The sequence below is a fragment of the Gossypium arboreum genome, chromosome 2 (genome assembly GCF_025698485.1).
Source record: "Gossypium arboreum isolate Shixiya-1 chromosome 2, ASM2569848v2, whole genome shotgun sequence".
In the NCBI taxonomy this organism is placed as follows: domain Eukaryota; kingdom Viridiplantae; phylum Streptophyta; class Magnoliopsida; order Malvales; family Malvaceae; genus Gossypium; species Gossypium arboreum.
The window spans coordinates 14077442-14098596 of record NC_069071.1 but is presented as its reverse complement, the minus strand read 5'-3'; the positions used below and the strand labels follow the sequence as shown (position 1 = coordinate 14098596).

The 21155-nt window shown below is 31.9% G+C and overlaps 3 protein-coding genes across 8 annotated transcripts; 2 read left to right on the top strand and 1 right to left on the bottom strand.

The window, feature by feature from the left end:
• Positions 1 to 2864: 2864 nt before the first annotated feature.
• Positions 2865 to 9395, bottom strand: LOC108460991 (uncharacterized). The gene is made up of 5 exons (XM_017760732.2): positions 8750 to 9395; positions 7428 to 7690; positions 5394 to 5511; positions 4452 to 4660; positions 2865 to 3598 (listed from the first exon to the last, which is right to left on the bottom strand). The coding sequence occupies exons 1-5, from the start codon at positions 9146 to 9148 to the stop codon at positions 3139 to 3141; spliced, it is 1449 nt and encodes a 482-aa protein (XP_017616221.1). The 5' UTR covers positions 9149 to 9395; the 3' UTR covers positions 2865 to 3138.
• A 1920-nt stretch (positions 9396 to 11315) lies between these two features.
• On the top strand, positions 11316 to 16956 carry LOC108457908 (V-type proton ATPase subunit H-like). 3 transcript variants are annotated; one of them, XM_017757115.2, is made up of 12 exons: positions 11316 to 11750; positions 12091 to 12165; positions 12860 to 12985; positions 13197 to 13299; positions 13375 to 13447; positions 14435 to 14500; positions 14622 to 14739; positions 14912 to 15073; positions 15192 to 15317; positions 15662 to 15787; positions 15943 to 16122; positions 16410 to 16956. In XM_017757115.2, exons 2-12 carry the CDS (start codon positions 12136 to 12138, stop codon positions 16656 to 16658), a joined length of 1359 nt encoding a protein of 452 aa, XP_017612604.1. In that variant the 5' UTR covers positions 11316 to 11750; positions 12091 to 12135; the 3' UTR covers positions 16659 to 16956. The 3 variants fall into 3 exon arrangements, with proteins under 3 accessions (XP_017612604.1, XP_017612602.1, XP_017612601.1); XM_017757113.2 differs by having other exon boundaries at positions 11317 to 11701; XM_017757112.2 differs by having other exon boundaries at positions 11318 to 11590.
• Positions 16957 to 18949: 1993 nt separating this feature from the next.
• LOC108459663 (uncharacterized) lies at positions 18950 to 20923 on the top strand. 4 transcript variants are annotated; one of them, XR_008277415.1, is made up of 3 exons: positions 18953 to 19831; positions 20107 to 20543; positions 20622 to 20923. XR_008277415.1 is itself a non-coding variant. In XM_017759063.2 (2 exons), exons 1-2 carry the CDS (start codon positions 19645 to 19647, stop codon positions 20514 to 20516), a joined length of 597 nt encoding a protein of 198 aa, XP_017614552.1. In that variant the 5' UTR covers positions 18950 to 19644; the 3' UTR covers positions 20517 to 20923. The 4 variants fall into 4 exon arrangements, 2 of the variants coding, with proteins under 2 accessions (XP_017614552.1, XP_017614553.1); XR_001867396.2 differs by having other exon boundaries at positions 18967 to 20306; positions 20500 to 20543; XM_017759063.2 differs by having other exon boundaries at positions 18950 to 19831; positions 20107 to 20923.
• Positions 20924 to 21155: the final 232 nt, after the last annotated feature.

The window sequence follows — 21155 nt, the reverse complement described above, 5'->3', positions numbered from 1 at the left end:
ATTTTTGTTAATCAAGTTGTTTTTCATAAAGCGAATACAAGAAAATACAGAAAATATGTTCAATAAGTTAGTCTCCATGAAACAAACACACCCTTAATTAATTAAACTAAAAGTAATTGAAAATTTAAAATACCAGAAAAAAAATCCACGTCATTTGCTACATGTTATTCATACATTAATTATTTTTATACCTCATAAAAAATAATACTATTAGTATATTTGGCTACTTTGTATAATGTTTGAAAAATCATGTACCAATTTGGATCCAAAAAGCTTACATAACAAATTAAGAAAAAAATCAAGTTTAGGTACTAAATTGGACATAAAAATTAAGTACTAAATTAAAAAAATTGAAGTTTAAGTACCAAATGTAAATACTAACAATTTTTTTTTTTATAATTGAAGTAGGTTTGTTAGGATTAAACGCAAGTTTTCATATCTACAATTTAATAGTTTTGCAATTAGGCTAAAAAGGTTATTGGCGCTAATAACAACTTAAATATTTCTTTTACAATAGCAAAATTAAAATACTAAACAATCTTGTAGATGAAGAAATTTTTTGAACAAATTACAACGCACCATGTTTCAAGCACTAGTTGACATATATGAAAGATGATGAAGTAGCATAGTATGGCATTATTATTTTTCTGCAAGATAAATAATTAAATAAAAATTTCTAATATTAAATGATTATTATATTATAATAAATTAAATTAATTATGAGATAAATAATAACTAAAAGAGTTTAGTTCTTGTAGGACACTTATATGGAGAGGCTATATTGTATAAAAATTCTTTTACTTAACCAATTGACAATTAAAGAGTTACCTCATAGAATATTTTTAAAGACTAAAAGTTTTCATCAAAATCCCAAAAAATCTTGTAGAAATAAAAGAAATTCTAGAGAACATCAACATTAGTTCTGATTGTTCAACAGACAAAAAAGAGGCTAAATACATTTTTCAAGATAAAGTCTAAAAGAATATTGAAGTATAATCATTTATCCTAGTTCATATCCCGAAGACCCTTGAATCAAAGTTCTTTCCCAATTTAACTACATCAATATAAAGGAAATAAAACTCATTCTTCAATATCAAGTCTCAACAACTCTTGAAGCAAATACCTTTAACTCTATATCAAGTACTGCAAGTACTGCAGCATGGTTCCTGTAGACTAACTACCCTAACAAACAAACCCATAGGAAATACTAGGAATGCAAAACATCCAAAAACACACTACATAAAGCTTTTCCAGAGCAACAAAATTATCATTCTTATAAATAAAAAGAAAAAGCCCTCAAAGGGCCTTGAAATCCATACACCAATCCTCCAAGGGTAAATTGTCCCTCCACAGTAAAAAAAAACTTAACAATTATTCACAAAAAAAAACATCAGATATAATTTAAAACCGAAACCAATCATCAATAAATTCATTTTCAATGGTAGAAGTTGTCACATGGCCAACTACAACATTCTCAAAACTCGAAGCAACAATTGGGGAAGTACCTTCAGCAACCTCATGAGCTACAATAATGTTGCGTGCATTTTGAACTTCCTCTATAGGTCACAACCCAAATGAGTCGAAACTTAACAAAATATAACTACTCCGACCCTAAAAAGATAGGTGCTCAAATAAAGTTATACCATTTTTAAATTCCAAATTTTTTTTTTTCATTCAAACTTTTTACAAACTAAACCTCTTACATGGTAAGGCTACACTAGCCAAAGTGAATAAATAAAAGTTGTTCATTTGTTGAAAAAAAAAAGGTGAAAAAATCACATAATATTGCCAAAAGATGTGAAATTTTTTCCTCAACCACCATTTGTTTTTTTATGGTGATAGTTAGTTGGAAAGGTCAATCTTCTCATCAATCTATAGGTCACATTTAAGGGCTAAAAGTAGACTAGGGATATGGGTCTGTCTTTAATAATTCTTGGATGTCCAATTAGACCAAGTTCACATTCTCTCACACACTCGAATTTGGTACATTTGTAGGCAAGTAGGATTTGAAGAGGGGTTTTTATATATTTTAAGGCTTTTAAAAAATTATAATTTATTTAAATGATAAAATTTAATGAATTTATCACACTAAAAAGTAAAAATTATTTTTTTAAAAGCAAGTAATTGAGTGTCGTGTCCAAAACAAAACTGTAGTAGAGTGAACTTTTACCTCTTCCTAAGAATTTTAAGCGAATATAGATTTTAGTGAGTAGATAGATATTTGTGCTTCATATTTTTTCGTTAATAATTTAATAATTCAATCGTTAAATTTATCAATATATTTTTATTTGTTATATCGTAAATTTTAAATCGATGCAATGTCTCTAATATCAATCTAAAAGATTGTCTATATTAGTATATATATATATATATAACTTGTTGAAAGTTATTTTCATAAAGCAAATAGTTAGAAAAATTTTATATATGAATAGAGTATAAAACATGACAGTTAAATTGTCAAAATAGTAATCGTATAAAAAAACTGAATCAATCAAAAAAATTAATTTTAGATGTACAACCACTTATATTTTATAATGATATAAATAATTTCTTGAATCTTTTTAAAAAAAAATAATATGAAAAGTTACATCTTATTATTGTTTTTTTTCTTTTTAATTTTCATCAATCAGTCAGTTAAAAAAATATTTTTATCATCTAAATTCACTTGTGACACAGTAAATATATACACATTCATGGATGAAAAAGGAAAATATGTGTCATTATAAATTTTAGAAAAGTTAGAATAAATTTTATTTAAAAAAAAAAGAGAAATAGATGTGTTTGAATAAGCCTAAGGCTATTATGAAATTGCTTGTTGAAATTAAGTTTTGGGTTCAAAACCCTACCTAGATAAAAAAAATCAATTAAAAATTCTAGTATAATAATTTACAAATTTGTTATATAGCAAGAATCGTATAGTCTTACACGTGTTTGAATCTTTTGGGGGCATAAAATGGTGGTGAGTTTGATGAATAATTTTATACCATTGATACCGCATGACATTGGAATGAGTGAATCAATGGCAAGGCATATATGTCGCCAGATGTGTTTTTTAGGGTAATATACAAGGTTACAAGCTATAATAAACAATGAGCTCTGAATGAATGGAGGAATCAATATATAGTGCATGGCACCATGTCACAAGCTGGATATATGATCCGAGCCTACATCCGAACTCACACTAGAACTTGAACCCTCGAGGTTGAATGCGAATGACTCCGCCAGATCAACAGCATCCTGAACCCTAAGTCGTGTGCCCTGTTGCCTCACCACTGTCGCTGCAATCCTAGCTGCTAATGTACCCATACCTTTCAAATCCGACACACCTCGTAGTATGCCGTACAAAATACCAGATGCATATGCATCACCAGCACCACATGTGTCCACTGGTACACATGGAGAAGGAGGAATATATACAGCTTCTCCTTTTACACCTATGTAAGATCCTTTAGGTCCATCCGTAACCGACACTAAGGGAACAAAGTGGCTAAGATACCTTGTTGCCGAAATTGGGCTTTCCTTTGAAGAAAAATGGCATAGAGCTCTCGCTTCGTCACTGTTTGCAAACAAGATATCCGCATAATTCCCTACAATTTCCCTGAATCATACAACCCAAAATAATTTATATTAGAAAGCTAAATGGAACTTGGCATGCCATTGCTCAAGGCTATCAAGATCGCTTTGGCTAATGAGTGCTCTAAAGACATGCATTCTTTAAGCTAAGTTAATACGAGCAAGAATAGTATTCATACAAGTATGACTTGATTCATTGAAAGAAAAAGAACCAAATAAGGACTGCAAATTGTTTGAAAACAAAAAACTCTATCAATCACCCCCTCCTACTGCCAATTCCCTACTTATCAGTAAGTTTCTCCTCACACAAGCAGTTTTCTGGATTTCCAAAAGCTGTAACATTGCAAGATTATCATCAAACAGATAAAAACATATACAGGTGCATCCAACTTCTCAACAAAATTGGAACTTCCTTTCAAGGTTCAAGGCATGTTCATTACGTTATGTTAGATTCTCAACTTCTTCAACCATACTAGAATATTCATGTATGAAGATACCAATAATTGACCTCATTTTTTGGTATAGAGTATAGCTTCTTCCAAAATACAGTTGTGAAGAACCAATGAACTTTTTCATCCAGGGAAAAAGAACCCTTTTCAGTAAAGATGAGTTCAAACTATATTAACCATCCAGAAGCAGACAAATATTCAACATTTAGGTGATCATTATTTTTAGTTGTACAGAACTATTTTTTCACCAAAAAAAGTAATCATAAAGTCCAAGGTCCTTAGATCGCTATCATATTATCTTCAATCCAACTTGCTACTTAAATCAATTCCATGACCCTTTCTTATGCAATATATAAAAACCGCCAGCAAAAAAAAAAAAAAAAAACTGATAATTCTCATAAGGTTGCCTAAAATAGATAACACACTTACCAGTAATCATCATAGTGCCTCTCAATGCAGGAGACATCTGATGCGGTGACAGCTATCAGAGCACCACTCCTGCATGCTTCTTCACATGCTCGTATAATAGTTTTGATCGTATCAGGAAGTTCAAATAAATAACCCTCAACAACAAATATATTAGTCTTGGATACTATGCCAGCCAGGCAAGAATCATAATTGATAGTCGATGATGTACCCTGAAATAACAGAAACAAGTTACTTATTAGGATTCAACACTCAAGTCTACAATGAACATGTTTAAGGCAGAGCGTTACTTCAATAACTTTTGCAGAAGGGGGAAATTGTGCAAAAGAATTTATTTTAAAGTGTGGCAGCATGAAAATGAGTTGCTCCAACATAGAATTTTATTTCAAATATTATTATAATTGATCAGCTAAGGCTTGACTGAACTTTTTATATAGAATATTTTAGGCACTTCTATATTTACTGGTATTTTATTTGTCTTCCAATACTAGGGCATTAAGGATCACTATAAGTGCCCCCACTTTATTGAGTTAAACACAAAAAGATGCATGACTCTCACTTATAACTCGCATCTGGAATGAAAAGCATCATATTCTTTAACATAGAAAAGAAGCCCGGAGCATATACACCCAAAAAGCAAGAAAATTTAACAAATGCTTGCTTTTCCGATTTGCAACTCAATGCTTAAATGGTTATGCATATTCAAGTATCTGCAATATAATTAGCATGACCATAACCTGTTTAGCTTCTAACAATCCAACCTAACGCCAAAAAAAAAAAAAAAAAAATCTGCAATCACCAAGTATGCAAGTCCAAAACTTTAACAGAGAATAAATATATAAATCATAACTCGACTGAACCTAAAGAGGAAACAAGATCATTATAGCCTTAAAATTTATGTAAAACTTTCAAGAACAGATAAGTTAATAGTCAAAGAAGTCTAACCTGATAAGCAAGCATTGTGCGCTGAGCATCTGGAGTTGTGAGAACTATCACTGTTCCAGTTGTTCCATCCTTGATAGGTTCAGAAAGAAAATTCACATTTGCCCGATGTAGTTTAGCCCTATATCAAGAATGTGAATATTTAATTTTAACAAAGACCATTACAAATATCAAATGAGTTAAATAACCTAGTTTTATTATGCAGATAATGACTGGTAAATCTAATAGCCATTTCAGAACTACATGCAGCAGCTACAAGAGGCATTGAAGATGCGAGAAATCATAGAAATTAATTTGTAAGAGGTACAAAATAAGGAGAAAATAGACTTCATGATAATGCTAATATTTGATAGTTGAAGTTTTCTGACATTATTACTCTTCTTCTCCTTTCAATCCCTATATAAACATTGAAATAGATGAAAATGCAAGACAGGAAACAAGACTTATGTAAGAGTCAAAATCCTCAAATCAGAAGTTAGTCTGCTACATTGAAAAGGACTCCCGGAAACTTGGACATGAGAAACAACAGATGGTGGATAAAACGAGTAGGACTAGAAAGAAAAAAGGTTATAGAATGGAATTCCTTTGGATTAAAAGGAAAAGGAATAAAGTTTGGCACAAGAAATGAAGTAAAATATAAGCTTATCAAGCAAAGTCTCATTTATCAATAATTCCTACTTCCTACCTTAATTGTATGTGAGACTAGAATCCTGAAAATATATGATAATTAACTAACTAGAATTTAGAGTGGCATGAATACCCTACCAACCAGAATTTAGCTAACAATTCTGGATGCCCTCAAACATGAAGCACCCTAGGAATTGTGAATTCTTCTGTTTTTCTTTTATTTTCCAAGTTAGTGGATCCCAGAATTGTATGGGAGTTATACCAGAGAGCATAGGAAAAAAGAAATACAAAAAAAGGGGGAAAGAAGCATAGAAACTAAACCCTAAATTTTATGCTGTCAAGAAACTCAACCAAAACAATGAATTAGCAATGTACTGGAAATGAAACGCTAGATGTAAATATCCTTTAAATCTTATCTTTAATTTGCTACAGTGATGGTCAGTTGCCTTAAACCTCCACCAAAGCTTTTACTAAACAAATTTCATCATTAACGGATAAATAAATTTCCTAATAATATGACTATTCATACTCTGCAGTTCTTTAGACCATGTCAATACTTCCATTACAGTTCTAAGGATGACTTTAATGAACATGAAGTAGAGAACAAAACCAAGCATACACCTCATCAGAAAAAAAAAAATACCAAATAGGCAAACTTCTTATTGAATTAATTCCCAGCAACAGTCCAGAAATATATGGAAGAGTGCACATTATATTAAAGGGACAAACAGCCAAAAAAAGCAATATTAAGAATTGATTTTGCAAATATTGTGTTCTTAATGGAGCTTCAAAAGGCTTCATCAATTTATGAATCAACTATCTGCAAACCAGGTAATCACCTAAATGTGCATCCACCAATACCAAGTTCAATCTTGTGTAGTTCCAACCTTCCCTTTACTAATTTTAACCATCCAAAATAAAATGTATATGTATATTTTCCTAAATCTTCCTCTATTTTCCTTTCCTTTATAATAGTTTATCTAAACATGGCCTTGATCATTACCTAGATCAATCTATACATCATATTTTATTTGAATTGAAATATTTAATATTTTAAAATTCCAAAAAGGTCTTTAGTACTTATCTAATTAAAACTTTTTTTCTTTTTTTCTTTTTTTGAACTGATAAGTGCCACTTGATCAATAAGTTTAGATGACATGCTATGTCATTGACAAGAGCCAATGGAATTTGATTGATGAAGTTAATCCCCTTTATTGATTGTCCTTAAAGCAACTTTTTATATAAACAAAGGGTTTTAATTCATTAAAATTAGGCCAAAACCAGATAATTGATAATGTAGAGTGACCAATTCAGACCTTTTTCCCAAAACTTTCAGTAACATTTTCACAAAAATTAAACAAGTTAAGAAAAAAAAAAAGAACCAAGGTATTTCTCAAAACAAAACCTGACCTGTAGAAGCCACCCAATGGATCACTACCTACGCTGCCTGCCATAGCTACATTTAAAGCAGGACCTCCAATGGGCTTATAACCAAGCCTTGCCAATGCCACCAAACTGTTGGAAAGAGATCCTCCAGCTGCTGCCTTATAGCTGCAACCATCCATAGCCTGCAAAACTCGACCTCTCTCTTCATGATTTACAACCTTCCTGGTTCCCTTCTCTAATCCCAATCTCTCCAACAACTCGTCATTAACCATACCAGAAAAGTCTACCTGAAATTGGCAGGTAAATTGCAGAGAAAGCTTAATTTACTTTCAATACCATATGCAAATAAGACTATGCCAAAAGCTGCTATGCAGGAAGTATAATCGGAGGGGGAAAAAGGACAAAGTGAACAGGCGTTAAAAATATCAGCAACCATGTCTTACAATCAATTATCAGCAATTCCAAAGAATCCAAAAATCCAACATTGACAGATAAACAAAGCAGACCAACAAAAGAGTTAAATTTTGAAAATTCTATTGAATCATTATACCATCAGATAAAGTTTCTCTATACCAGTTATTTCTTTAAATAATCCATTTCATAACTCAACTTCTTGTAATTGCCTTCTAAGTAAAGCAACAAAAGCACAAACCAGTAAGAACACCTTGAGAGACACAGCAGATTACTATTCAAGATGAAGAATGGAAACAGTTCTTTAACCCCTAGCCAAAATTTTTACAGGTTCCCAAAAATAGAGCCAAAATTGACCAATCTTTTCATTAATAAGTAAGGTTCTACTTTATTTTTATGCTTAGGTTCTACTTTATTTTTATGCTTACTAGATGCTAGTTGTTTCTAAGGTAAAGGTAAGAAAATGCAACCAAAATCCTAAACGAGGCATAACATCTCTTCATTAAATTTTTGCGTCACAAAATGCATAATCGCATTTCTATACAGAACAATTATGTTTCAATGTGTACAATATTTTAGCTATTAGTATAATTTTAACAAACATGATAATGCTTTTAACCAGCTTTAAGAAAATCAAAAGGAAAATTGTAAAAAACAAGTGCCCAAACAAAGTACCAAAGCCTTAATGATTTAAAAGCAACAAGAAAAATGTAGGATTGAAAGGAACAAAAGAAAATATATCAGCCAAACTCCATTTTCCTCTCTAAGAAACGAAATAGAAATGTACTACATTACAAGGCTTATATCCTTAACATCAATTCTCTTTTCCCTATACTTTACTAAAAAAGACATTGAAAAAACACAAATTTAACATTCAAGTATAAATTCAAAACACCAAGAGATAACATATAAACAAGAATGGTTAAGAAATATACCATGGCTTGACCAAGGCCAAGAACATCCCATCTGTCAGGCAAAACACAAAACGACCGAGCACCTTCTTCTTCATCATCGACTTCCTCCTCATCTTCTTCACTCTCAAATTCATCTCCATTGCTACTGCTACAGCTACAACTCCCTCTAGAACCACAAGGAGAAGAAACACAAAAGAACCCACCTTTCTGTTTCCCCATTGAACCAGAAGTCACCCTCCCTTTACCTCTGAAATCACCCAGAAACCCCAACTCTCTTATAATCCTCCCACTCCCATAACTTCGTTTGTGGTGATATAGAGAAGAAAATAAAGGAGAATAGAAGCGGTAAAGAGAGAAAATTGGAGAGGAAAAAAGGGAGTTAATTTGTGGAGGAGATGAAATAGAAGTAAGGAAGGACATAGTTGAAAGTAGTTTAAACACTTGGTTTTTATTATTAACTAAAATGGGAATCTATTAGGGAAGGAAGAGCCGTCTGGGAATCGGGTTTTCTTAGTTTAGGATGGAGAATTGGAAGCAGAAGACATCCCCATCCACAAAGATTTTGGTGAATGTTTAAGAGAGAGGCTCCAAGTCGCTGCTTCTGTTGGTGTGTTGAGGATAAAATGGAAGGATGTTTTCTTTTTTCTTTTTTCTTTTCTCCATTTATTATTTTATTTTATGAGTTCCCAGATTTGGTTACGTGGACGTTTACTTTTACATATATTCGGTAAAATTGCATCTATAACAATTATTTCTCAAATTTAAGTAATTGAAAAATAAGAATATTATACAATATTAACAATTAATTTAAGTAATTGCATTTTTTATAAATTGAATTTATTATAAATTTACAAAAGAATTTCAAAATTAATAATCTGAAAATTTTTAACAATTTAATGCTTAACATTTTAGAGTCAATTTTAAAAATTCAATTTATTTTGGAATACCTAAAATTAATGATAATCATAATAAATTATAATTGTAATTAATTTACATTACATTATATTTTTGTGCAATTTAAAATCAAATTATTATATAAATTACGTAATTAACTTGTATCTATTTAGTTAAGATTTCTTTCATGTTAAGAAATAATTGTATAAAAGCTGTAATTTCATATCATATTTATCACTTTTTAATAGGAAAATAACAAATCAAATCTTTTACGTAATCTTTTAACATCAATTAACTTTTCCGTTTACTCCAAAAAAATTGGGATCAAATATTAATATAAAAATAAATTAATCTAATTAAAACATATCATACACAGTTTCCACTCATTATTTCACATCATATATATATATATATATATATTAAATACACATTTTTGTTATTCAGTGATTTAATGATAAAGTATCTTTATATTCTATAGTCCCATTTAAGTTTCCAGCCAATTATAAATAGTGAACATACCTAGAGGTCAGTGTCTACATTTACTCAAACAATATATTTTATGCAGCACATTTTGGCAAATTTTAACAAAAATTCTATTTTTCTGCATTTTTAATTCAACTATATGACAATAAATATCTTCTCTAACGTTCAAGGTTTTCTTTTTTTCCGAATTTCTTTGTTGAATTCGCATGCATGCCATTAGTATTCCAATAAACCCGATTTAAAGAAAAAAAAACTTTTGTAGAATAAGGAGATTGTTGACATCTTAAAAATCAAAGATAAACATTTGATGATATGTTGTTTTCTCTGATTTCAAATTGCTCAAGCTTAAAAAGCAAATGAATCTCCATCTATAGTCAAAATAAGGGTAAAGTAAACTTACAATCACCCAACTTTAATTAAAATAATAAAATAATTATTAAATTTTAAAAAATTATAATTCAGTCACTAAACTTAAAAAAAATTAGTAACACAAATGCTCTATTGTAGTTTTCCTCTCAAAGTTATGAAAGGATATGTGCTGATGGATGAGAATATGCAATCTATTTTCCTAGTACTAGTGTTCGTTTGTAAGATGAACCTCATGCATAAAAAAGGAAATGTTCCAATGCCTAACGGGAATTTCTTCAAACAGCTTACCTGCGTCAAAAGTTATTCACTCACGACTCACATTTTTAAGTTTGCATGCTTGAGAGTTGAAACGAAGGAAACTATGTAAGGCAAACTGGTACAGGGCTTGCAGGAGGATATTTTGATTTTTGGAAAAAGGATTTTGGAGGAGGGCTTAGTAGAATGGGAATCAAAGTTATTGTTGGCGGTATCGTTAGAATGATGGAAGGTCTTCGAGCCGGCGCTTCTGCAGGGCGCGCTATTCTTTAAGGCGCTGGAGTGCAAGCTGTTATTCTCCATTTCTTCTCTTCTTCCTTTTCTTTTTCTTCTTTTTTTTTTTTTTCTTAACTAGTCAGATTGACTTTTAGTGACGGAGTTATTATTTTTTTTAAATTTAGTGATTGAACTGAAATTTTTTAAAATTTAATAACTATTTTATTGTTTTTATCAAAATTGAGTGACTACCAATTTACTTTACCCTAAAAATTAAAGGGAAAAATTAATTGCACCAGAAGAAAGAAGCATTTTGAATTAACGCGGGAGAGGGAAGCAAATATATATATATATATATATTTTTTTTTTTTTTGAGTTTAGCTATTTGTAGACATTTAAGAAAGATAAAAATTTTGGCTAGAAGGAAGCCATATATATTTACCTTTGCTGTGGACCCGTAGATAAGACTACAGCCACGCGTCAACTTTGTAATAGAGAACCAGCCAGCAGCTACTCTATATACAGCGGCACCAGATCCCACCTCTTCAATCGAAATCCAAAGATTTTGATGTCCATCACGATCACTCTCTTAGGCTACAAGAACAGAGCCACACCACTGGACGAAAAAGAAACCGTAGTATTAAGGCTAGTGATCCGACAACGTTTTAATCCCTCTCTCTCTTTCTATTAGTTTTATAATATTTATATAAAATTTCTTCCAATTTTTCATCAATTTCCTCTGAATTTTCATTCAATGTAAACAAAATTACATTTTCAGTCTCCCTTGCATCGCTGCATTTGCATTGTAGTTTCTTTTATTTTTTTTGTTAAAGATTTGTTTTGAATTAATTTATTTTCACAGTTAATTATTCCTATGATTTTTTTTCATAGTCAACTTGTGTTTTCTCTCTGATTAGAAATTTTGAATCTCCAGAAAACCTCTTTTCTTTTTAAAAAATTGTGATTTTTTTTAACTGAGAAATGAATTAGAATTTAAATTTTATCAGATTCGATCTGGTAATGTTGATTTTTTTCAGATTTGATTAAACATAAAAGCAATTATGGAATTCTGTTGTGTATTTGTAGGTAAAATGTAAGGGAGTTCGATTTTAAAATTAATTTTGTTTTTTTGGTATATTTTACAGGGGCATTAATTTTCGTGGAATTTGAAGTATATCCTTTTGGCACCAATGGAGCGTGCGGAACTAACAACTGAGCAGGTTGGTGATCTGATCACTTAATTTGCTTTGTTAGTTATAATTTTACATAAAACTAAGTATTATAGAGTTTCAAGTTTCGGTATCGGAATTTGAAAGCTTCAGGGATCTTTTGGTCGTTGCTTCTGTTATATTCTTGCAAGCAAAATGTAGAAAATGCAGTTGAATATAGAAGCAAACTATAACTTTGAAGAATTAGACATTTAAGTTGTGAAACTTTTGTTTCAAGAATTAGACATTAAAGTTTCATTTCTCTGGTAGATTTAATTTACTTCCATGGGTGCTTCTTTTTATTTTTTATGTTATTTAATGCCTTAATTTTGAAACCTTTAAAAGCACGAAGTTTCTCAAAAGTAGGTTAGGAATTCTCCTATGAACCGCTTTGATGGATGACACAGGTTTTAGAATTCTTTTAAACGCTTCAAATTGTTTGTTTGTTCTCTTCATCATGGCTACTAGAGCACATTCTTGTTTGCTTTCTTAAACAAGCACACTACCACTTGGCTTTTGTTTAAATTTTCCCTGATCTTAATTTGTTAACATTTATTCTATGTCATGTTCTTCTTGTGATTTCCGTGTTCAAAGAATTTAAATTATATTATCTCTTTTTTAAACTTTTTCCAGGATATAGTTAATTACGAACGGTTACTTGTTACTGGTGATTCCAGTTTGATTATCGTCTTTTACTCTTTTAAAGGTTCTGAAGAGAGACATCCCATGGGAAACATACATGACAACTAAGCTGATTTCAGGAACAGGCCTTCAGCTGTTAAGGCGTTATGATAATAGAGCTGAAAGTGTCAGGGCACAGTTGTTGGATGATGTAACGTTTTCTAACTCTTCTTAAATTATTAGCTGGGTATTATCTTGTGTATATGTTCTTTTTTCAATCTTCAATTAATTCAGTAGTTTTATTAACTTCTCTTCCATCATAACAGAATAGGTTTTTAAAAGCCTAAATAAAATTCTATTGGAAAATCTAATCAAACTAAGGATAAAAGAAAGATATTGATTGGTGAGATTGAATGTTACAGGATGGTCCAGCCTATGTTCAAGTGTTTGTTAGCATATTACGTGATATATTTAAGGAAGAAACAGTGGAATATGTTCTGGCTCTAATTGATGAAATGCTTACAGGTATGTAAAGAATATTGGTCTTGTGAGGATGCATTCATCATAAGTAAAATTAGTTACTACAATTTTCTATTGCAGCCAATCCGAAAAGAGCCAGATTATTTCATGACAAGTCTCTTGCAAAAGAAGATACTTATGAACCTTTCCTAAGTTAAGTTTTTACTCAAAATTGTTTTCATTGTTAATTTGTGGCTGATTTTTATTATTTATTTATTTTCCTTGTGTTTCTTGTGTATATGTGTGTGTGGGTGGGTGGGTGGGTGGAGAATTAAGGTGGCTGATACTCTTGATATTCTTTAATCTTTCAATGATCAATTGGCTAGCAGTATCTAATAGTGATGTTTGCTGTACAGTTAGAATCCCTTTTCTAAATGTTATATTTATAAATATTGGCTTCACTTCTTTCTTTCATTTTTATTTTTGACTCTAAATTGAGTTGGTTCCTTGGTGCTCAATCTGCTTATGGGTCAAGCTGGCTTATATTGTTAGTGATAACTCTGATTCTCTGCGATGCTTGTTTTGTCAAAAAGTAGGTCCTCGATCCTTGAAGATTTAACAATTTTGTCCTCTCTTGCTGGTAATTTTGATAGTATTTGATTCCATCTGCATGATGAGCTTGTACAAATATCTGGATTATTCATGCCTTGCACATTACTGACCTTCGTTTGATTTTTTGCTTTAAGTTGTCTATCTGTTGTAAATAAATAGTAAATATGTATTATGAATGTATTTCAAATCATGGATGAAAATATATACCTACACAGTTGGCTTTCCATATATATCTTTGGGAAATTAGGTGGTGATCTCAGCTCAAAGGTTCAGGTTACCATAAACATGGTATTTATGAGTAGCTTGTGCTACTTTTGTCTGCCTGCCGCTTGCAAGAGATTTTAGATGCAAATAACTTGTATCTTGAAGGTTACCAACCACCTATAATCGGATTATATATGGCTCTCAATTCTTATTTGCTGCTTTTATCTTTATTCTACTCTTGGGCTGTATTACCTTATTGATTTTGAAGATAAGAAGTGTGTCTCTTAGTTAATTTTGAATATTTTTATTCATGTACACTCAATTTCTTATCTTATTCTGAATCATCTGAAGTAAAACTAACAATCCACAATTTGTCCACTTTCAGATTGCTCTTGAAAGGTAACTGGTTCATAAAAGAAAAGAGCTGCAAGATACTTGCCTTGACAGTAAGGTACAAAATGTGTGATCCATCCAAGTAACTAAGTACATGTTCAAAGAAACTTTACCAAATTGCATATTGTCTTATATGATTTAGTTAATGACTCTACATTCTTCTTTCTATTTATTTATAGTGCCAGGCCAAAAACCCAGAATGGTGTTGTTGCAAATGGAGTAGCCTCAAACTCAAAGACAAAGCTCACTACCATTGATGCTGTACTAAGAGGATTGGTTGAATGGCTTTGCACACAGGTTAGTATACTGCTTTGGGTTCGGTCTTTTATTGTCTGCAATGCACTGCTTATTTGTTAAAGCTGACTCAAGTTGGTTTTGACTAGATTCTCCCTATAATTTTACATGTTCATTTATTTCTGTCTACATAGATGGTAGTTGTCCTTACTTCCTGACTCTCTGTCTTTTACAGCTGAAGAAGCCTTCCCATCCTAGTCGTGGTATTCCAACTGCTATTAACTGTCTTGCAGCATTGCTGAAGGAACCTGTTGTCAGATCTTCCTTTGTTCAAGCAGATGGAGTGAAGTTGTTGATTCCTTTAATTTGTCCAGCATCCACACAGCAATCTATCCAGGTTTTTTTCTTTTTTTTTTTCACGTTTTAAGGTGGTCAGGTTTTAAAAATGAGAAGCTTTTCTTTGCAAGTCATTTGAGTGGCATAATTCTGAAATTGACAACTAATATTTGTATCAGCTTCTTTACGAAACATGTCTCTGTGTGTGGCTTTTATCTTACTATGAACCGGCAATCGAGTACTTGGCAACATTTAGGGCTCTACCCCGACTGGTTGATGTTGTTAGAAGTTCCACGAAGGAGAAGGTGAGGAATTATTTCTTATGGTATTAATGTTTGCAGTTTTTCCAATTTCTATCTGATATGTCTATGTTGCTGGAATAAAGTGCATGTACAAGCAGGTTTACTGTGGGATGGCATATGAGCAGACTTCCATTCCCTTGATTATCTGTTTTTACCCTTTTACCTTTTTTACAATTCTGAATCAGCTTTGAATTTCTATTATTATTAGGTATAAGTTGCATTTTTTCACGTCCATGCTGATTAATCTATCTCAATGTTGTTGATTGGTCATGTTGATTTAATCATTTGAAACATACATGTTTGATTTCTACAAAATTATATATCTGGACTTCAACAATGGCTGCCAGGTTGTCAGGGTTGTTGTATTGACCTTTAGGAACTTGTTGTCCAAAGGCACATGTGGTGCTCAGATGGTTGACCTTGGATTGCCACAAATTATTCAGAGTTTGAAAGCACAAGCATGGAGTGATGAGGTAAGAAAATGAAAGGTTTAACGGTTACTTGGCTATGTAATTCTTGTGTTAAACTTATTTGAATTTAACATTCAGTTTCAGTTCAGCTATGCTGAATTATATGTTCTGTTTACATATTGATGCTTTCTTATTGAATTGATTTGGGTATACCATAGGATCTGTTGGAGGCTCTCAATCAACTTGAAGATGGGCTGAAAGATAACATTAAGAAATTGAGTTCCTTCGACAAATACAAGCAGGAAGTTCTTCTTGGTCATCTTGATTGGTCACCCATGCATAAAGATCCATTGTTTTGGCGTGATAATATTACATGCTTTGAGGAGAATGATTTCCAGGTATATGTTTTTCTTCCTCTCATTTTCCTTTCTCATGGCTTCCAAGTCCTCATGCTATTTATTAGTTTATGGGTTAACTTCCTTAAGTCAAATTTGCAAAAAGCTAAAATCTCCAGCAAGATATATGGCTCATTGATTCTTGCTAAGTTTTTCCATGCAACAAATTATTATGATCGCAATTTGAACATGTCTGCACAGAACCATTTAAAATAAGCATACTAACAACGGTGTTTTGAATAATCTAAGTAGAAAATCTGTATGGTAATTAGTTATCACTACTTTTCCAGATTCTAAGGGTCCTCATTACAATTGTGGACTCGTCCAACGATCCAAGACCTCTGGCTGTTGCTTGCTTTGATATTTCACAGTTTATTCAGCACCATCCTGCTGGTAGGGTGATAGTGAACGACCTCAAGGCCAAGGAACGGGTGATGAAGTTGATGAACCACGAGAGTGCGGAGGTTACCAGGAATGCCTTACTCTGCATCCAGAGGCTTTTCCTCGGGGCCAAATACGCCAGCTTTTTGCAGGTATAGTTTCATATTGTTGTGTGCATGGTCATGTCTCATTCTAAAATGCAGCTAGTGAATATATCTTAAGTAAATTCGGCTTCGGCTCTGTTGGGTGTTATATTTTCATTTGAGTAAATTATCTTTCTACCGGATATATTTGATAATATCAAGAGGAAGATTTATTTTCCTTTTCGTCAAAAACTTAAAAATACTACTTAGATTCTGAGATGTGCAATAGACTAAGGTACCTGTATTAAACACACTACTTTTTAATATTTTATTTTATTTTATTTTGCCTTTTGCTTTAAGGAAATATCAATAAGTAAATTTTACTATGATGCCCATAAGGATCCTGGTGTTTGAGTCGGTAATCCGCTTTTAAATTAAGGCTATATATTATTTTAAAGAAAAACTGCTCCAATTGTACTTAAACTTGGATTAAAATTATATTTCAATTATTTAACTTTTAAAAGTTACATAATTATCGAAATGTTACATTTTAGTCGATGTGCCACGTTAATATTAAGGGTTAATAATCAATTTAACCTTTGAATTATAATTAAAATATTAATTTTAAAATTTTTTTCAATAATAATTCTAAAAATTTGAAGGGTAAATTGATCAGGTAGTCATCCAAGTTTTAATGTGTTCTTCTTTTGATCTCAGAACTTTTTGGTTAATTTAGTCACTTTCGTTACATTTATTGTCATTTTAAGTTACTCCATCAATAAAATGCCTTTGGTCACTGAGCAAAATGTTGATCTGGCGGTCTTTTGATTGGTATAATAATAAATTTAGCTTTTAACATTTGACACATTTTGTCAAGTTGGTCTTAATTTTAGAAAAATTCAACAAACTTAACCTTCAATGTTTGTACATTTTGTTAATTTAGTCCAAATTCAAAATTCCTATAATTTTAAAAACTTGAAAAATATATAATTTAATTTAAAGAGACATAAAAATATGAAATATATATAATTACATAAAGGCTTAATTGTCATTTGGTCCTAATTTTAAAAATTCAACAGTTTTAACCCTTAATATTTGCATATTTTATCAATTTAGTCCAATTTTAAAAATTCAAAAATTTTATAAATAAAATATTCAAAATATATAGAACATTCAAAAATAATCAATCAAAACCCAAAATCAAAGTAAGTAAAGTTTTTTATTTATAATTCAAAATCATGAAAAACTCACAAAATGCTCCTATATTTGATATGCAACCGCATAATATTGTGATTAAAAAATTATAAGAAAAAAGTTAAAAACTTCCTTTCTTGTTACTAGATTTTTCGGTCAACCAAACAAAAGAGAGAAACTTTGTAAAACAACGTTCATCCTTTCATGTTCAAGCCTCCCATTGTTCTCATATTCTCACTCAAACCTCACAATCTCAAATACTATACTCAACTTTGCCAAACTCAAACTCTATCATCAGTTCGTCATCAATCACTCACCATTAAACCCACACCTAAAGTCGGTTTCTTTTGTTTTTTGTTTTACAGACACACACACTCAAACTTAGTTTCTTTTAATGAGAAAAAATGATCAGTGAGGCACCGTTTAGCCTTAAACATTTGAATCCCTCAGAGTCTTGCACTTTGTCACCGAAATGAAGCTAGAAATGTTTCAATAAGTAAAAGTTTTCTGATTTGAATTCCTCATTTTGATCATGGTTCTGGTTGGATGTGGTAGTGATTGATTCAAAAAATAAATTCAAAAGGCTCATTTAGCTTGTGGAGTTTAAAGGAAAAAAAAAGAAATATTTATTAAAAAAATTCAAGAGAAATTGAGAGTTAAAATTTGTTGAATCCCTAAAAAAAATTGTTAAAATTCAAGAAATATTGATTTGAATCCCTCAACCAAATTCATATTTAAGCTTTTATGTAATTATATATATTATATTATATTTTTATGTCTTTTATAATAAATTTGATATATTTTCAAGTTTTAAAATTATAATTTTTTGAATTTAGACTAAATTGATAAAATGTGTAAATATTGATGGTTAAATTTGTTGATTTTTTTAAATTAAGAAGAAGTTGACAAAATGTGTAAAGTGTTAAAGGCTAAATTTGTTATTATACAAATCAAAAGATTGCCACATCAACATTTGGTTTAGTGACTATTAGAGTAACAATATTAGTTAGTACTTTGTTATAGTTAGTTAGTACTCTGTTATAGTTAGTTACAAATCAGTTGTGAAGAATACTGTTATATAATGTATTATTGATACTGTATTCAGTACCTTTGAGAAAGTAATGAAGTTTTCAATGAGTTTCTAATATGGTATGAGGGTAAATTTTTTTTTTTAGGAATGGAGTTAGCAATAGATAAATTTTTGGCTCTTGCCTCATAGAAGGTTGTCGTGCTGGTTGATGATGGAAATTTCTTGACTTGGAAACAGCATTTGCTGTTGATTGTGAAGACTCATCGGTTGCAAATGTTTCTTAAGAGGACAGTTTCTATTCCTCCAAGAATGATTGTAAACGAATAGGGGGTTTCTGATGAGAATCCTTTGTACGTACGCTATGAACAACAAGATTCAACACTTGCGACGTGGCTTCTGTCGACTATTAGTCTGTCATTGCATAATCAGCTAGTCAGGAGTTCTACTTCATCGTGTGAGTTGTGGTGCAGGCCCTTATGCTTATATTTAGGTCTCATTCGACTACTAAGGCTATGCCTATCGGTCGTTGCTGCATAATATTCAGAAAAATAAGTTGTCCATGTCTACGTATTTAGCGAAAATCAAGCATCTTTATGATTTTTTGGCAAGATGTGGTCAGCGTGTGACAATAAAAGAACAACAATCTGCTATTTTGAATGGCTTACTGCCAAAGTTTGATCATGTGGTGTCGATTATCACCATGAGCAAAGTGCCATTTGATCTTTAAGGTGTTACAACTACACTTCTGGATGCTGAAGCTCGACAACAAGGACATTTTTCACATGTGGTGTTTTTAGCAAATGTTGTAGCGGGGAACAAGGATGTTTCGGCTCAAAAATGTTCCATCATATGCCAGACAACCACCACCAGATATGTTTCGTTCGTCACGAGGATCATAGGGTTCTCGCCGTTGTAAAGATCGTGGACGACGTGGTGGTGGTGCAAGACCGTAGTGTTAGATTTGTGGGAAGTTTGGGTATCTTGCTCGGTGTTGCTTTTACAAATATGATTCGACGTCTGATGGGTAAGGAGAAAACTCCAGTTTAAGGGATGATACTGAGCATTGAGCTAGATCTGCTTCTCGTGTGGGTCGAAAGCTTATTCAAACATATATGTGTTGTGTGGATGATAGGTTACATTCTTCTTATTATGCACCTGATCCAGCAATATGTGGGCCCTTTCAACAGATTCAACCCACACTTAATGAAATAGATTCAACTCAGCATGGTCAAAGTCCTCACTTTCACATGCCTACGGTTATTGGTCAGACATTACATGGGTTTTTTGTTTCTGGTTCAGGTTGTATGCATCGTCGATCGGGGCTCATATCTCAGTCGACTGTTTCAATGGGTGGCCATGCAATAAAATCGACTAGATCTTCTGGGCTTGCTATTCCATCTACAGTTGTCGATCTGGCGTGGTATCCAGACAGTGGCGCCACTGCTCATATGACGAATGACTCAGTTAACTTTTTTATGCTCGCTTGTACAATGGAGAAGGTAAGGTTGTTATCAATAATGGAGTTTCTCTACCTATTACATATGTTGGTGGTTCATCTATTTTGGCTGATGATTCTAGTCCGTTGTTGCTTAAGGATTTGTTGTATGTTCCTGATATTAGGAAAAATTTATTGTCTGTTTCTAAGTTTGCTAAGGACAATGGTGTATTCTTTGAATTTTATCCCAACTGCAGCTATGTTAAGGATTTGAAGACTCATCAGACGTTGCTTTGCTAAAGTGAGTTGAATGGCCTATATTGCTTTGATACTATTAAGCCATATTTTGCTTTTAATACTGTAAGTACACCATTTCCAGAGTCTCTTCAACAGCAGGGGTCAAATGTTAAGTTTAACAGGTGGCATCGGAGATTAGGTCATCCATCATGTGATGTTGTTTGTAGCATTTTGAATTCTTGTAATATTAGAATTTCGATACATAAAAACTACACGTTGTGTAATACTTGTGAGCTAGGGAAAGGACATAAATTGCCTTTTAGTTCTTTTGATTCTGTGTATACTGCCCCTTTAAAACTTGTGGTTGCTAATGTATGGGGCTAGCTCCTTACTTCTCTTCTGGTTATCAATATTACTTGTCTTTTGTTGATTCGTTTTCTCGAACACATGGATCTACTTTCTTAAAAAGAAATTTGATGCCTTTTTTTGTATTTCTTTCATTCAAGTAACATGTTGAGCTTCAGTTAGATGTTAAACTCAAACAGCTTCAAACTGATGGTGGTGGTGAGTTTTGATCGTTTGACGTATATCTGAAACAATGTGGAGTTGTTCATCGTGTCTTATGCTCGCATACCTCAGAGTAAAATGGTCTAGTTGAACATCGTCATCAACAGAT

What these genes read in the sequence shown, in the direction of transcription:
- LOC108459663 (XM_017759063.2), top strand. Translation starts at nt 19,645, where the DNA reads ATGTTCCATCATATGCCAGACAACCACCACCAGATATGTTTCGTTCGT. An exon ending in TATGATTCGACGTCTGATGG is followed by an intron (nt 19,832 to 20,106) that starts GTAAGGAGAAAA and finishes TTTCTGGTTCAG; the next exon opens with GTTGTATGCATCGTCGATCG.
- LOC108457908 (XM_017757115.2), top strand. Translation starts at nt 12,136, where the DNA reads ATGGAGCGTGCGGAACTAACAACTGAGCAG. An exon ending in GGGCACAGTTGTTGGATGAT is followed by an intron (nt 12,986 to 13,196) that starts GTAACGTTTTCT and finishes TGAATGTTACAG; the next exon opens with GATGGTCCAGCCTATGTTCA. An exon ending in AATTGATGAAATGCTTACAG is followed by an intron (nt 13,300 to 13,374) that starts GTATGTAAAGAA and finishes TTTCTATTGCAG; the next exon opens with CCAATCCGAAAAGAGCCAGA.
- LOC108460991 (XM_017760732.2), bottom strand. Translation starts at nt 9,148, where the DNA reads ATGTCCTTCCTTACTTCTATTTCATCTCCTCCACAAATTAACTCCCTT. An exon ending in TTGGCCTTGGTCAAGCCATG is followed by an intron (nt 7,691 to 8,749) that starts GTATATTTCTTA and finishes TGCCAATTTCAG; the next exon opens with GTAGACTTTTCTGGTATGGT. An exon ending in AGGCACTATGATGATTACTG is followed by an intron (nt 3,599 to 4,451) that starts GTAAGTGTGTTA and finishes TGTATGATTCAG; the next exon opens with GGAAATTGTAGGGAATTATG.